The sequence below is a fragment of the Camelus dromedarius genome, chromosome 9 (genome assembly GCF_036321535.1).
Source record: "Camelus dromedarius isolate mCamDro1 chromosome 9, mCamDro1.pat, whole genome shotgun sequence".
Classification (NCBI taxonomy): domain Eukaryota; kingdom Metazoa; phylum Chordata; class Mammalia; order Artiodactyla; family Camelidae; genus Camelus; species Camelus dromedarius.
The window spans coordinates 73,915,979-73,930,305 of NC_087444.1; the positions used below are offsets into that span (position 1 = coordinate 73,915,979).

At 48.4% G+C, this 14,327-nt stretch overlaps 1 protein-coding gene across 1 annotated transcript; it reads right to left on the reverse strand.

Annotated features, from left to right (window-relative positions):
- Window positions 1-1,356: 1,356 nt before the first annotated feature.
- KCNA7 (potassium voltage-gated channel subfamily A member 7) lies at window positions 1,357-5,800 on the reverse strand. The gene is made up of 2 exons (XM_010996403.3): window positions 5,231-5,800; window positions 1,357-4,145 (listed from the first exon to the last, which is right to left on the reverse strand). The coding sequence occupies exons 1-2, from the start codon at window positions 5,783-5,785 to the stop codon at window positions 3,330-3,332; spliced, it is 1,371 nt and encodes a 456-aa protein (XP_010994705.2). The 5' UTR covers window positions 5,786-5,800; the 3' UTR covers window positions 1,357-3,329.
- Window positions 5,801-14,327: the final 8,527 nt, after the last annotated feature.

Sequence of the window (14,327 nt, forward strand, 5' to 3'; positions counted from 1 at the left end):
TCCCACATTGTCGTCTCTGCTGGAATTTCCTGGGTGGGGACTGGGGAGAGGGTCTTGTCCTGAGTTCAGATAAGAGAAATTCAAGGTGTTACAGGACTCGGAGATTGTCGACAAAGATATGATTTGGGAAGAGAATGACCTGCTTAGAGAAAGAAAAGGGATAGTGACAGATGAAGGGAGACTGGAAAAGGGACAAAAACAGAGAGGAAGAGGGGACAGACGCCAAGAGAAAGAGGGGGACAGAAACCCAGAGAGAGAAGACACAGACCCAGAGAAAGGGGGAAAGACACACTGAGGAAAGGGGACAGAATCCCACAAAGTGGACAGAGACCCAGAGAAAGAGACCTTAAGACAGAGGGAGATCAGACAGGAGTTGGAGTCCCAGGACAGACCTACCGTGGGGCCCTTCACCCTACCCCTGAGCTATTTTCAGGAGGAAAGCTGACACCCGCTTTGGGTGGGTGGGGGGGTCACCCCGTACCCCTCCCTCATCCTAAATATAGCATGGCAAGGGGGCAGGAAGGGTGTCCCCGGATTAGGGTGTTCCCCTCACCTCTTGCCATCCCAGCCAAGGCCACATAGAAGGCGGCCGCAGTTGTTTATTGGGGGTGGGGGAGGGGCACTTCCCAGACTTTGAGTGTCCACTCAGGTCACTTCCCTGACCTCTCCATGCTTCCCGCATCCCTAAGCACCCAACGTGCCCCACCCCCCACCAGAGGATCTCTGTGGAATCTCCAGTCTCTAATGGGGTAGGAGGGGTGAGTTTTCACAGAAGAGTTAACTGGGAAACAGTCTCTGTCCCCACCCTCTCTCTCTGAGTCCCTATCCCCTCTTCTCTCCTGCTCTCCCAACTCCCCTTGGGCATCTCTGTCCTCTCGCTGGGTCTTGGGTCCTCTCTGCATGTGTCTCTTCCTCAGGTCCCTGTACTGGGCTCTGTGCCTGCTTCCCAGACTCTGCCTTGTGTCTGTCACCATGGAAGGGGAGACGGTCTGTCTCCGTTTCTGTCTCCAAATGTGCCTTCCTCTCCATTTCAGAGAGAAGTGTTATATTATTTAAAGGTTATATTATTTTCGACCTTTATCAAACTCTTCCCACAATCTGTCCCTTCTTCTCTCGCTCTGTGAAAAAGGTGGTTGGATTAAATCAGGGGGTTCCAGACTGAATTTCCTAGCTGCTTTCTGAGTTGCCAAGAGAGACTCCGTGAGGGGAACGTCCCCCTCAAACAGTTCCCTTCTGATACGACACTCTTGCTTCTAAGTAAGCTTTCATTTGACCAAAAAAGAAAGGGGGAGGGGGTTAGAGCTAAAAATAACAATGACAACTCTCTGTAAACCACTGAATGGATTTTAATAAATTTATACAAGTACTTTGAATAATACCTGCCACATAGGAAGTCCTATATGTGTTAGTGATTTAACCGTCCTCTTCGTCCTCCAAATGCCCTTTTAGTACTGAAAGATCTCTGAAAAGGTTTTGTGACCTTGGATAACACCCTGCCCTCTGAGCCTCGGTTGCCTCATTTGTGAGACGTGAAGCTGTTGGACTGGGGAGGTCCTGTGTGTACCGGCAGGCGGATGGGGACATGTGGGGTCACGCGGCTGGCCACAAGTCTTGGCCCCCGGGGACATGCCATGGGACCTCGGGAAGCCACTCCCATGCTCTGAGAATCTGGTTTCTCCCCAGGAAAAGAGAGCAGGCCCTGAAGCTCGTCTGGCTGACTTCTTATGCTGCAGGAGGAGGGGGTGGCTTGCCATGATTTGGGATTCCTTTGTGATCCTATGGAAGAGAGACAGCGTTTCTCTTGGGTTCAGTTCGGGGGCACTGACTTTTTCTGCCTGTTTCTTTTCTGGTTCTCTTTCTCTGGGGTGCTCTGGTCTCTTTCCAACTCTGGGTCTCTGATCCTCTCTCTCTGGGTGTCTGACACCCGCCCCCCTGGGTCTCTATCTCCTTCCTCTGGGTCTCTGTCTCTTCTTTGGGTATCTCTTCTTTCTCTGGGTCTCTATCCCTCTCCAGCTGTCTGTCCCCCTCTCTTGAGTTTCTGTCCCCCCATCATGTTGGGGGGGACAGGGACAGAAACATTTTCTCCAAACACTTTCTACAAACACTTTCTCCCCATTTCCCCTGCCCTTGTGGCTCTGATCTCCATTCAAGAGTCTGTAAGCCAAACTCTGTGGAGAAGACAGGTGGAGAAGAGGTTTGAATGGCAAAACAAAGCAGGTGTGGGGTAAATGGAAGGAGCCGCTACATCTTCCTAGTTTATCCAGAGTCCCTCTGCATGAACACCTGAATCTACAGCCCCCAGCCCTGCCCCTTACAGTGAGTGACACTGGGCAAGCCAGTTCAGTTTGCCCACACACCACATTCGCTCCTTGATACATGATTCCTTCTCAGTGCTCTTATCCTTGGGTCCTAGTACTGCTACTAAATGCAAACACAAACCAACATGGCCCTATGGAGCTCGTACATACAGTTCAACTTAACCCAACATTCCTGCAGGACTCAACGATACAACTTGTAACTCAACTCAGTACGGCCCTATGAGACTCAAAACAGTTGTACCACCCAACTGAACTGGCCCCACAAGACTCACATGATTATACAACTCATTATGACTCAACTCAGCGTAGCCCTGAGAAACTTCCAGCCACATAACTCTACACAATTCAGCACAACAGAACCCTGAAAGACTCCCATGGTCATACATTCCAACCCAACTTAACCTAATGTGACCTAGAAAGCTCCCATTTTATCACTTGACTATTTGTATTTCTACATAACTCACAAGTTCACAGAACCTAAAATAACATGGCCCTAGAAGGATCATAAAGCCACACGGTTTCCACCATGTCTCAACTCAACTCCACAACACTATGCAGTCCCAACAATGCCATGGGTGACCACCTTAGCATGGCCCTAGGGGATTCATAAAACCACAGAGTCCTGCACAATGCAGTTGGACAAGACTCACCCAGACTCGCCACCTAACCCAACCCAACATGGAACTAAGAAACTCACAAAACTATGTGACCAAACCTATCTCAACACTACCCCAAAGGCTCCACAAGTTTTGCACAGCCCAATGCAATACAAACCAATGGAATCTCCCCCTCAACTCAGCACAAGCCATTGCCATTCATTGTCACCTAAGGAGGTACCCACAGGAGCTACCAAACCACAACTCAAGACCCAACAAGATTTAGTGTTCCCAGCTCATTACCACCTAACTTAGTTCTTCCTAAACCCAACCCCCTCCCCCCATCTTCCCCTCTGCCCCTCCCTCCATCCCTCCCTCCAAGGAAACATGAGGTCCCGCAGACCTCAACTGTCCCTCACACTTCAGTGACCATATGTTTCCCAGGGGGTGCCCAGAGTGGAGGTGGTAGCTCAGGCACCTCTCGATCCACCAAACCCCCATTGACCTTGCCCTCCAGTGGGCCACAGGGCTGTGTGTCCACATGGCTGAACATCCCAGCCTCTTCACCCTCTGTCTCCCGGTGGTAAAAGTAGCTGAAGTTGGAGACAATAACTGGAACAGGCAGGGAAATGGTCAGCACGCCTGCGATGGCGCACAGAGAGCCCACTATCTTGCCACCCACAGTGACGGGTGCCATGTCTCCATAGCCAACTGTGGTCATGGTGACCACTGCCCACCAGAAGGACTCAGGGATGCTGGTGAAATGGGAGTCTGCCCGGTCAACCTCAGCAAAGTAGACTGCGCTGGAGAAGAGGACCACACCAATGAAGAGGAAGAAGATGAGGAGGCCCAGCTCACGCATGGAGGCTCGTAGGGTCTGGCCCAAGATCTGCAGGCCCTTGGAGTGTCGGGACAGCTTGAAGATGCGGAAGACGCGCACTAGTCGGATGACTCGAAGGATGGCCAATGACATGGCTGGCTGGCCCACCCCCCGCTGCCGGGCCAGCTCAGTACCCAGTGCCACAAAATAGGGCAGGATGGCCACGAAATCGATGAGGTTCATCACATTCTTGAAGAAGGCTGTCTTGCTTGGGCAGGTTGCCAGGCGCACCAGCAGCTCGAAGGAGAACCAACAGATGCACAACGTCTCCACCACAAAGAACGGGTCATCGAAGGGCAAGCGAGGTGTGGGTCCAGGCACTGGGCTGGAGCCGTTCAGTCGAGCCGGGAACTGTAGGGAGGAAGAGATTCAGGGAGGACCATGCCAGGGCTGGGACACACTGGAATGGCCATATTCAATGTTTAAATATTCAACTACTTCTTTAAAAATTGGTCAATAGCTGCTTTCCCTAGAACCCCAGTGACCCAGCTGTCACAGACTCCTTCCCAGGACCACAGGGATCATCCCTGGAAGGCTGACTTTAGGTTCCTTGATCCTTCACTGGCAAGGCCTCCTGAAATGATGCTTGAGTAGGGCTGAACCCCTTCCCTCCCAAAATCTGGCCCCCAGCTGATTTTCCAGATGAGGGGGGCCCCGCCCTGGCCCCACTCCCTTGTGCCCTGCCCTCCCCAAACCCAGTCCAGACCTTATCTGTATGTCAAAATCCGGGCCCCTCCTCTCACTGCTCTCAGTTTGACTTTCTTTATGATGGAGTCTTCTTGACCCAGCCCTTAAGCCCCATCCATCATCTTCAGCTCCTTCAGCCGCTTTCAGGACCCAGATCTCTCCACCTCCAGCTCATCCTTACCATTGGGAACTGCCAGCCATATAGACCCCTTATTTTTCAGGCTCCCCTTAAATTTGCGAGGGGAGATAATTAGGTTTATTTATTTTAAGTGGTGGTACTGGGGGTTGAACACGGGATCTCATCCATGCTAAGCATGCGCCCTACCACTGAGCTATACCCTCCCTCTCAGTTTCGATTTCTTAATGTACCTGTCCTCCAGCCCTCCTGCCCTCCACAAGCCATGTTTCTCCCCTACCTCATCTCCCCCCTTCAGATAGGGCAGGTCCTCCTAGCCAGATCCTCAGGCTATATCTTCTTGCCCCCAGCCCATTTTTTCACGGTAGAGCCCCCTGGTCAGGCACTACCCCTGGGTTGCCCACCTCTCACGGCCCCTTGCCCATCTATGATTGGCTAGGTCTTCCCACCCAGGCCCCCCAATGCCCTGACCACCCAGATCCAGGCCCCACCTTCCTGAGATGCCCCGCCTCCCATTGCCCCTTACCCCATCTTATGATTGGTCAGGTCCCTGTGGACCCCGTCTAGCTCCTCCCAAACCCCGCCTCTTCCCATTCAGGCCCCGCCCCCTCACCGGGCCAGCGGCAGCCACCGCGGCGAGCCCCGGGTTGTCGCGGTCATCGCGGAAGTCGGGCAGTGTCTCGAGGCAGAAGACGACGATGGAGACAAGGATGACAAGCACAGAGACGACGGCGAGCACGCGCGCGGCCTGCGAGCTCTCGGGGAACTCGAAGAGCAGCCAGAGCTGGCGCGCAAAGGCGCGGCGGGGCAGTGGGCGCTCGGACGGCAAGGGGCAGCCCTCGTCCTCGCGCAGGCGCGCTAGCGCCGCCGCGCCCAGACCGTAGAAGGCCACCTCCTCCAGGAAGACGTCGAGTGGCACGTGCGCCGGCCGCCTCAGCCGGCCGCCGGACTGGTAGTAGTAGAGCACCGCGTCGAAGCTGGGCCGGTGTCGGTCGAAGAAGTACTCGCGGCGCGCGCCGTCGTAGAAGCGGCTGCGGCGCACAGGGTCCCCTAGCAGAGTGTCCGGGAAGCGGCCCAGCGTGCGCGCGCGGGTCTCGAAGCGCAGCCCGGCCACGTTGAGCACCAGCCGCTCGCAGCAGCCGCATGGCGGCGGGCACCGCGGCTCCATGGCGCGCGCAGCCCCGGCGACCCGCGGACGGACGTGTGGCCCCGACGCCCGACCCGGCCCGGCCCGGCCCCTCCTCGGCCGCCGCCGCCGCCGCCGCCCCAGCCTGGTGTCCGGTGTCCACGCGTAAAAATAGCCCGGCCGTGCGGCCAGGGCGCGGGGGAGGGGGCGCCGTGACCCTGGCGGGGCAGAGGGCGGCCGCGCGCCCTCTGCCGGGGCGCCCGCCCCTTCCCCCAAGCCGCCGCCGGGCTGTGCTTTCTCCGAGTCCATCCAGTCTTCACATCCCCTTTCCCTCTGTCTCTCTGTCGCCTGCGATCTCTGTCCTGCGTCTCTCCGGATTTCCATGTGTGTCTCGTCTATTTTTTTTTAATGAGTATCTGAGTCCCTCTGTTGCAGTCACAAATTTCCATCTCTTTCTGTCTCTGTCTGTCTCTCTCCTCTTGTATGCCTCCGCATCTAGCTATGTATCCTTCTGTATTTCTGACCTCAGGAATGTATCTCTGAGTATCTCAACGGGTCATTTATCTCTGAGTTTTGCCGTTCTAGGGTCACCTGTGCCTGGGGATTCCTGTCAGTCTCTGTGTCTTGGTCTCTCGGAATCTCCGTCTTCGTTTTGATTCTTGGATCTCTGTCTGTTTATCTCTTGTCTCCCTTGGACTCTGTCTCTTCTCTGGGTCTCTTTTCTCTCATTATCGTTCAGCCCTTTGGGTCTTTCTTTCCCTGTATCTCTGAATTACTGCAAGTCTCTGTCTCAGGGCCTCTGGAGGACTCAGGGTCTCCGGAGTCCTATCTCTGAATCTCTCTCTGTCCATCATTCGAGGTTGATTCTGCCACATCCTGGTGGTGGCCCCATCCTAGGGACGCTCCAGCAGCTGCGATCACAAGCATGTGCCCCCCCCCCACACACACACACCGGGTCCCCTCGCTCGGGTCTCCCCCGGGATCTCCACCTGAAGACGTTCTGACCCAGCAAGGCCTGGGCCGTAGCCCTGAATAGTGCAAAAGGAGACCGGGCCTACCAGGAACAGGTGGGGGGTGGGCTGGAGAGATGCCGCAGGGTCACTCAAAGGGGCCGAAGGACAGACAGACGATGGCCTTCCAGCCACCGGTGTCCTATGACACCGCTTAAAAATAGCCCCTTCGGATGCGCTTGAGGGGAACTGGTGCGGATTGGTCACCCGGACTCCAAGGAATGAGGCCCTAGGCGCCCTCTGCTGGAGGAGTGGAGAGAGACACTAAAGGTCTTTCTCCTTCCCTCTCTGGTCAGCCCCCTTTCTCCTCTGTCTTCTCTATTTTCTCATTCTCAGAACCTACAGAGACCCCTCTTTGTGGGTTTCTGAACTCTCTGTGTGAACTGACCCCTCCTCCTCCCTGCACCTGCCGCCTGTCTCTTACACCCTCCTACCACTGAGCCTGGCGGTGGGTGTTCCTTTTTGCCCTTTCCAGACAACTCTCCCTCTCTCAGCCCCTTTGAAGCTCAAGTTATCCATGGACACCTCTTCCCAGCCTTCCCTAAAGAACTCATCCCTTCCCCTTCTGGCCACTCCCACTCTCCCGTAGAAGATTTTAGATCCTGGCTCCACATCCATCCCTTTAAAACTACTGTCATGACTTTTAGTCATTTTAATAGCCCCATAGATGATTCTGCCAAAACCTGGCCTGTGATGGATTGTCTTTTCCTAAAAGGGCCATATTTTTTGTGCTACAGTATAGTCCAAACCTCGCCCTATCTTGTGGAGTCTTTGTCCCCGGCTTTTGGTGAGTCCTTCAACTAATAGACCACCTCATAAGGAACACTGTGTGATTTCTGAGGTTAGAGCCTAAAGGGCAACTTTCCACCCCACCCTTTTCCTTGGGACACTTGTGCAAAGCCTACATGGAGAGGACCCTAGGTTCCCGGGTCCTGACTGGACTCACAGCTGATTACCAGCACTGGCCGGCAGTCACGTGACTGAGCAGTCTTAGAAGAACGTCCTCCCACCCAGCGGGCTACCTGCCCTGATGCTTCTGGAGCAGAGATAAGCCTTCCCCCTCCAAGCCCTGCCAGATCGCAGGCTTGGGGGCTAAATAAATGATCTTTGTTGTTTTCAGTCACCCAGTCTTTGGGTGGTTGGTTACACACACCACAATAATAGATAATCCGAACATGGCCCGTCGGTACTCTGAGCCCATCATCTCTATCCATCCTGCCCTTCACCCTACCCCAGTCTCTTCCTTCTTTCTCTCCTTCTTTCCTTTTTTCTTTCCTTCCTTCCTTCCTTTTCTTAAGTTTTATTGAGCTCCAATTCATTTACCATAAATTTACCCATTTAAAGTATACGACACAAAAGAATGAAATAATACCATTTGCAGTAACATAGATTGACTTAGAGATGATCATACTTAGTGAAGAAAGTCAGACAAAGACAAATATCATATGGTATTACTTACATGTGGAATCTTTAAAAAAAAATGACACAAATGAGCTTATGTACCAAACAGAAACAGACACAGACATAGAAAACAAACTCATGGTTACCAAAGGGGAAAGGGTGGGGGTTAAGGGATAAATTAGGAATTTGATATGAGAAGATACACACTACTAGATACAGAATAGATAAACTACAAGGTCCTACTGTAGAGCACAGGGAACTATAGTCAATACCTGGTAATAACCCATAATGAAAAAGAAGATAACTGAAAAAGTACATAACTGAATCACTATGCTGTACAACAGAAACTAACACAACATTGTAAATCAACTATACTTCAATTTAAAAAAATAAAGTGTGTGACACAATGACTTTTTCTCTATTCATAAGACTTGTGCTTCCATCACCACAATCAGTTTTAGAACATTTCTGTTGTCCCCCCAAAGAAATTCTGCACCGGTTCTCTGTCATGGTTCCCACTGTTCCATAGTCCACCAATAAAGTCACTCTCTTGTGCATGTCTTTACCTCCTTTGCCTATGACCCCCTCCAGGGCACTGTTGGGGCCAAATCTTCACCCTAGTAAATCTTCTCACTTACTTCGTGCCTTCCCAGGGGGCCCTGAGGGGGGCTGGACCCCTGCCTGCCACCCTGCTCCAGGTTCCTCGTCATTGTACCCTCAGCTCCCTCAAGATGGTTGTTACCCATCTTCCTTCTCCTCAAACCCCCACAACACCCAGGCCCTCCTCACCCTCATTTAGTCAGCAGGTCCGCTCACACCTCATTCCCCTGAAAACACAGAAGCTGCCAGAACACTTTATTTCCCCACAGCTCATTCTGTCAGCTGCCCAGATGCTCTGCTTTTCATCCATCCCACCAGACCCAAGACCAACGTCTTGCTTTGTGTCTGGGGTCCCTTTTTCCTGTTCTACCTGCAGACTCTGCTCCAGTCATCACTCCTAATTCTCCTGTGTCATTTGTATGAGAGGCAGAATTATGCCTTCCCCTGCCCCCTGCAAAGATGTCCATGTCCTAATCCTGGAACTTTAGGATATTTTATGTAGCAAAAGGGACTTTATGGATTTGATTAAATTAATTTTGAGTTAGGGAGACTATCGCAGATGATCTGGATGTGCCCATTGTAACACAAGGGTCCTTATAAGAGGGAGGCAGGAAGGTCAGATTCATAGATGATGTGAGGATAGAAGCAGAGGTCAGAGCGGAGAGAAGATGCTACACTGCTGACTTTGAAGATGGAGGAAGGGACCATGAGCCAGGGAATGTAAGTGGCTCCTAGAAGCTGAAGAAGGCAAGGAAATGAATTCTCTCCTAGAGCATCCAGAAGGAACATAGCCCTGTGGACCCATTTTAGAATTCTCACCTCCAGAACTATATCATAATAAACGCATGTGGTTTTAAGCCACGAAGTTTGTGGGAATTTGTTACAGCAGCAATAGGAAACTAACACAGATGGTTCCCCATTCCTCAGTATCATTCCTGTCATTCCTGGGCTATAATAAAATCATTTTGTTTTAATTTGGAAATATTTTCAGACTCACAAAAGAGTTGAAAGATAACAGAGAGTTCGTGATACCCTTCTCCCAGTTTCCCACTCATGTTAACAACTTACATTGTTGTGGTTTGTTTGTTAAAATGAAGGAACTGATGAGGAAACTGACATTGGTACAATACTATTGACTACATGATGCTCAGATTGCCTCGGTTTTTTTCCATTCATGTCCTTTCTCCATTCCAGGATCCAATCCAGGATTCCATATGGCATTTAACTGTCATACCCTCTTAGTCCCCTGCAATTCTGCAGTCATTTCTTACTTTTTCCTTGTCTTCAATGACCTCAACATTTTGAAGATTACTGGTCAGTTACTCTGTACTGCTCCTCAATTTACATTTATTTGGTCTTTTATATTTATTGTTTGTTTTTTATTTATTATTATTTTTATTGAAGTGTATTCAGTTTACAATGTTGTGTTAATTTCTGGTGTACGGCACAGTGATTCAAATATATATTTATATATATTCCTTTTCATATTCTTTTTCACTAGAGGCTATTACAAGGTACTGAATACTGTGCTATACAGTAGGACCTTGTTGTTTATCTATTTTATATATAGTAGTTAGCATCTGCAAATCCTGAATTCTCAATTTATTCATCCACTTCCCCTCCTTTCCCTGGTAGCCATTAGTTTGTTTTCTATGTCTGTGATTGTTTTTGTGTTGTAAATAAGTTCATTTGTGTCATTTTTTTATATTCCACATATAAATGATATTATATGATATTTGTCTTTCTCTGACTTACTTCTTTGGTGTTTTATATTGATTAGATTGAGATTACAGAGGTTTTTGGGGGGAAGAGGGAAAATGGGAGGTGAAGTTCTCTTCTCATCACATCAAACTGGAGGCATAAGATTCTGATATATCTTACACGAGTGATGTTAATTTTGATCATTTGGTTAGGGTAGCATCTGCTAGGTTTCTCCATTGGAGTTATTACTGTTTTCCCTTTGTAATTAGTGAGTATTTGGGGAAGCCACTTGTTTTGTTCTGTCAAGTTTATTGAGGTTTAATTTACATGCAATAAAATTTACCCTTAATAGTGTACACCTCTATGAATTTTGGCCATGTATAGAGTCAGGTAACTGCCACTACAATAAGAATAAAAAACACATCTGTCCCTCTTTCAAAGTTCCCTCCTTCCCTTTGTAGTCAACTGCTTCCCCCACTTCCAGCTCTTGGAAACTAATGCTCTGCTTTCTCTCCCTCTGTCCTTGTAGTTTTGCCTTTTCCAGAACATCAAATATAGTTGACCTTGAACAATGCTCAAGGTTGGTTAGGAGCTTGGACAGTACATGCAGTTGAAAATCTGAGTGCACGTGGTTCCTCCACACCCACGGTTCCACATCCAGGGATTCAACCAACTGGATGGTTCAGTACTGCAGCTGTTACTCTTGAAAACAATCCACATATGAGTGAACCTGTGCAGTTCAGACTCGTGTTGTTTATGGGTCAACTGTAAGTGATATCATACAGTACAGAGCCTTTTCAATATGGCTTCTTACACTTAGCATAATGCATGGAAGACTGGTTCTTTTCTGCTGCACGTATCAGTTATTTTTCCTTCTTTTTAAAATTTTTGTTATTATTTTTTTTAATGGAGGCACTGGGGATGGAACCCAGGACCTTCTGCATGCTAAGCATGCACTCTACCATCAGCTATACCCTCCCTCTGGTAGTTCTTTCCTTCTTAACGCTCAGTACTATTCCAAGTTATGAGCGTGTGTCCATCTATTTATCCATTCACTGTAGGAAGGACATTTGAATTTCATTTCATTTTTTTAATGCCTTTTTTTGGAGGGGAGGAGGCAATTAGGTTTATTTATTTTAATGGCGGTACTGAGGATTGAACCCAGGACCTTGAACATGCTAGGCATAAGCTTTACCATTGAGCTATACCCTCCCCAACTTAATATATTTTCTACCTTAAAAAAAAAAAAAACCTTCCTTGCCTCTACTTTCCTCTTCCACTATTATTGCTTCTCTCTGCTCCCTTGGCAGCAAAGCTTCTCTAAAGGTTTTTCCCTACCCGAGGTTTCTACTTCATCTCCCATCATCTTGTCAAGGCCATCTACCGTGGCCAAACCTCAGTCCTTATGGTCCTGCATTTCTCAGCAGCATGAGACACACTGAACACTGTCTTCTTGAAGCACTTTCCTTCTTGGCTTCCTGGACACCTGACTCTCCTGGGTTTTCTCCTACATTTGCCATCACTCCCCCTCATCTCCTTTACGGGGTCTTCCTGCTTTATCTGAGCTCTGATGGAGGGCCTTGGGACTCAGTTCTCAGACTTCTTCCTTTATCCATCCTTTCTCCCCTCCTAGCTGAGTCCATCCAGTCACATGGCTTCAAATGCTATCTCTACACCAATGACTTCCAAATATAGGTTTCCAGCCTCAAACTCTTCCATGATTGTCATATCTTCCAACTTTCAAGGCCATAGCTCCACCTGAGTGTCAGACATCTTTGGTATGTCCAAACCCAGAACTCCTCCTCGACCATTACATGTCTTTCCTCTCTAAATCAATGGCACCATCAATGAGCCAGTTGATTAGTCAACAAATCTAGGAGCGAGGATTATTATTAAGGGAAGATCAACTTCATTTAAATGTTTTCATTAAACTTGTTATTTTGAAATCATTTCAGACTTACAGGAAAGTTGCCAAAAACGGTACAGAATTCCCATATATCCTTCACCCATCTTTCACCAATGTCAACTTCTTTCATAACCATACTACAATAATTTGTCAGGAAATTAACAATAATATAATGCTGTTAACCAATAATGCTACAAACCTTATTTGAATCTCACCAGTTTTCCACTAGTGTTCTTTTTCCAGGTCAGAATCTTCTCCAGGATCCCACATTGCATTTAGTTCTCCTTAATTTCCTCTAAGTATTATTTTTAACATCCCTCTTTTCCATACACTCTAATTCCACTCCTATAGCAACTGAATAAGTGAGCCCTACCGTCACAATACATCCTGAATCTCATCACTCCTTTCCACCCCACTGCTACTGTGATGGAGGAAGACACTACGGGGTCTTCTTAGGACAGACTCCCCACCATCTCCTCTGCCTGCTTTTTGTCTGTACAAAAACTTTAGCCAAAGAATAAATTTAACCAGAAAAAAATGAAAAATGAAGAAGCAAAGAAAAGCAGTCAAACAGGACAAAATAATAACAATTTCATCATTAAACACACTCAAGAACCTTTAGTTCCTCCTCAAGGGCTATAGTTAGTATTCTGAGCTATATTTTTGGAGCCGTTTTGCAGATACTGAAACCCCCACCAGGTGGAAGAAGTTACCTACATGATAACCAGACTGTAGCCATGACAAGCTGATCCATCTTGCACAATTTCAAGAACTGTCCTCAAAGAAATGGGAAAAACCCAGTCCTGGAACTAAAGATTAACTGCACTTAAAACAATCAAGATGACACTGATCAGACCACCACAGGACTAACTTCAAGACAATTGTCAGACCTGACTGTGCTGTTCTGCATGTAGCCCCCTCCCTCTGCATATACACCCCAGAGACTCCCCTTTAAAAGCTCTTGTCCCCTGATTGGCAACTGCAAGTTGGCTTTTCTCCATAAGTCCACCTCCTCCCCAGGTTGCTGGCCTCCTGAATAAAGCAACTTTTCCTTTCCTACCAACACCTGTCTCTCCAGTATTGGCTTTCAAGCAGTAAGCAGCCAAAGTGAGTTGGGTAACACTATCATCTCAGGCCAAGCCACCATCTCTCCCCTGGAAATTGTAGCCTTCTAAGCATCTACTGTTCTTCTTCAGCCTCTTCTCTACGTTTTTTTTTCTGTCCATCCACCTCCTCCTCCTGAAATGATCTTTTAAGAATGTAAATTAGGTCTGTCCTCCTGATCAAAACTCTTTAGATACTTCCTATTTCATTTCAAATAAAATCTGTCCTCTCCCCCAGGTAACACTTGATTCAGTCAAGGATCAGCAATGGCTGCTACAACCATGGGGTGAGAGATGCTTGGGGAACAGAATATTTGCCCAGTGGCAGAGTCTCACTGCTCAGATTACCAAAGGGAAAATGTATCTTTACAAGGAGAGATCTGGCAGTTAGCTCCTTGACCAGGTGACCAAACTCAGCATCATAATAGGGGGACCTCCTGACATTATGCACCTCCCAGATGTGATGCAAATACAAAGCCTGCAGTATCACCATGGAAGCGTTCTTGCCAAAAATGCTCAATGTCAGTCTATTCAAAGCTTCCAACTCAATTTTCATTTTATAGGCAAAACAGGGGTAGTGGAATAAACTAAACACGAGGAAACAATCAGACAAATCCAGAATGTGGGACATTCTACTGGAAACTGCTCTGAACTCTGGGGAAAAACCAACAACTAATGAGAAAAAAAGTGTGTAGGTGTACATGCGTGTATCTATTCTATATTAAAAGAGACTAAAGAGATGTGAACCTTGATTGGCTACTGGTTCGGATTAAAGCAAAATACTTGTGGGTCAATTGGGAAAATCCGAATAGGGGCTGGATAAATATTCTCAGAGGTGAAAATCGTTTTGCGGTTATGTAAAA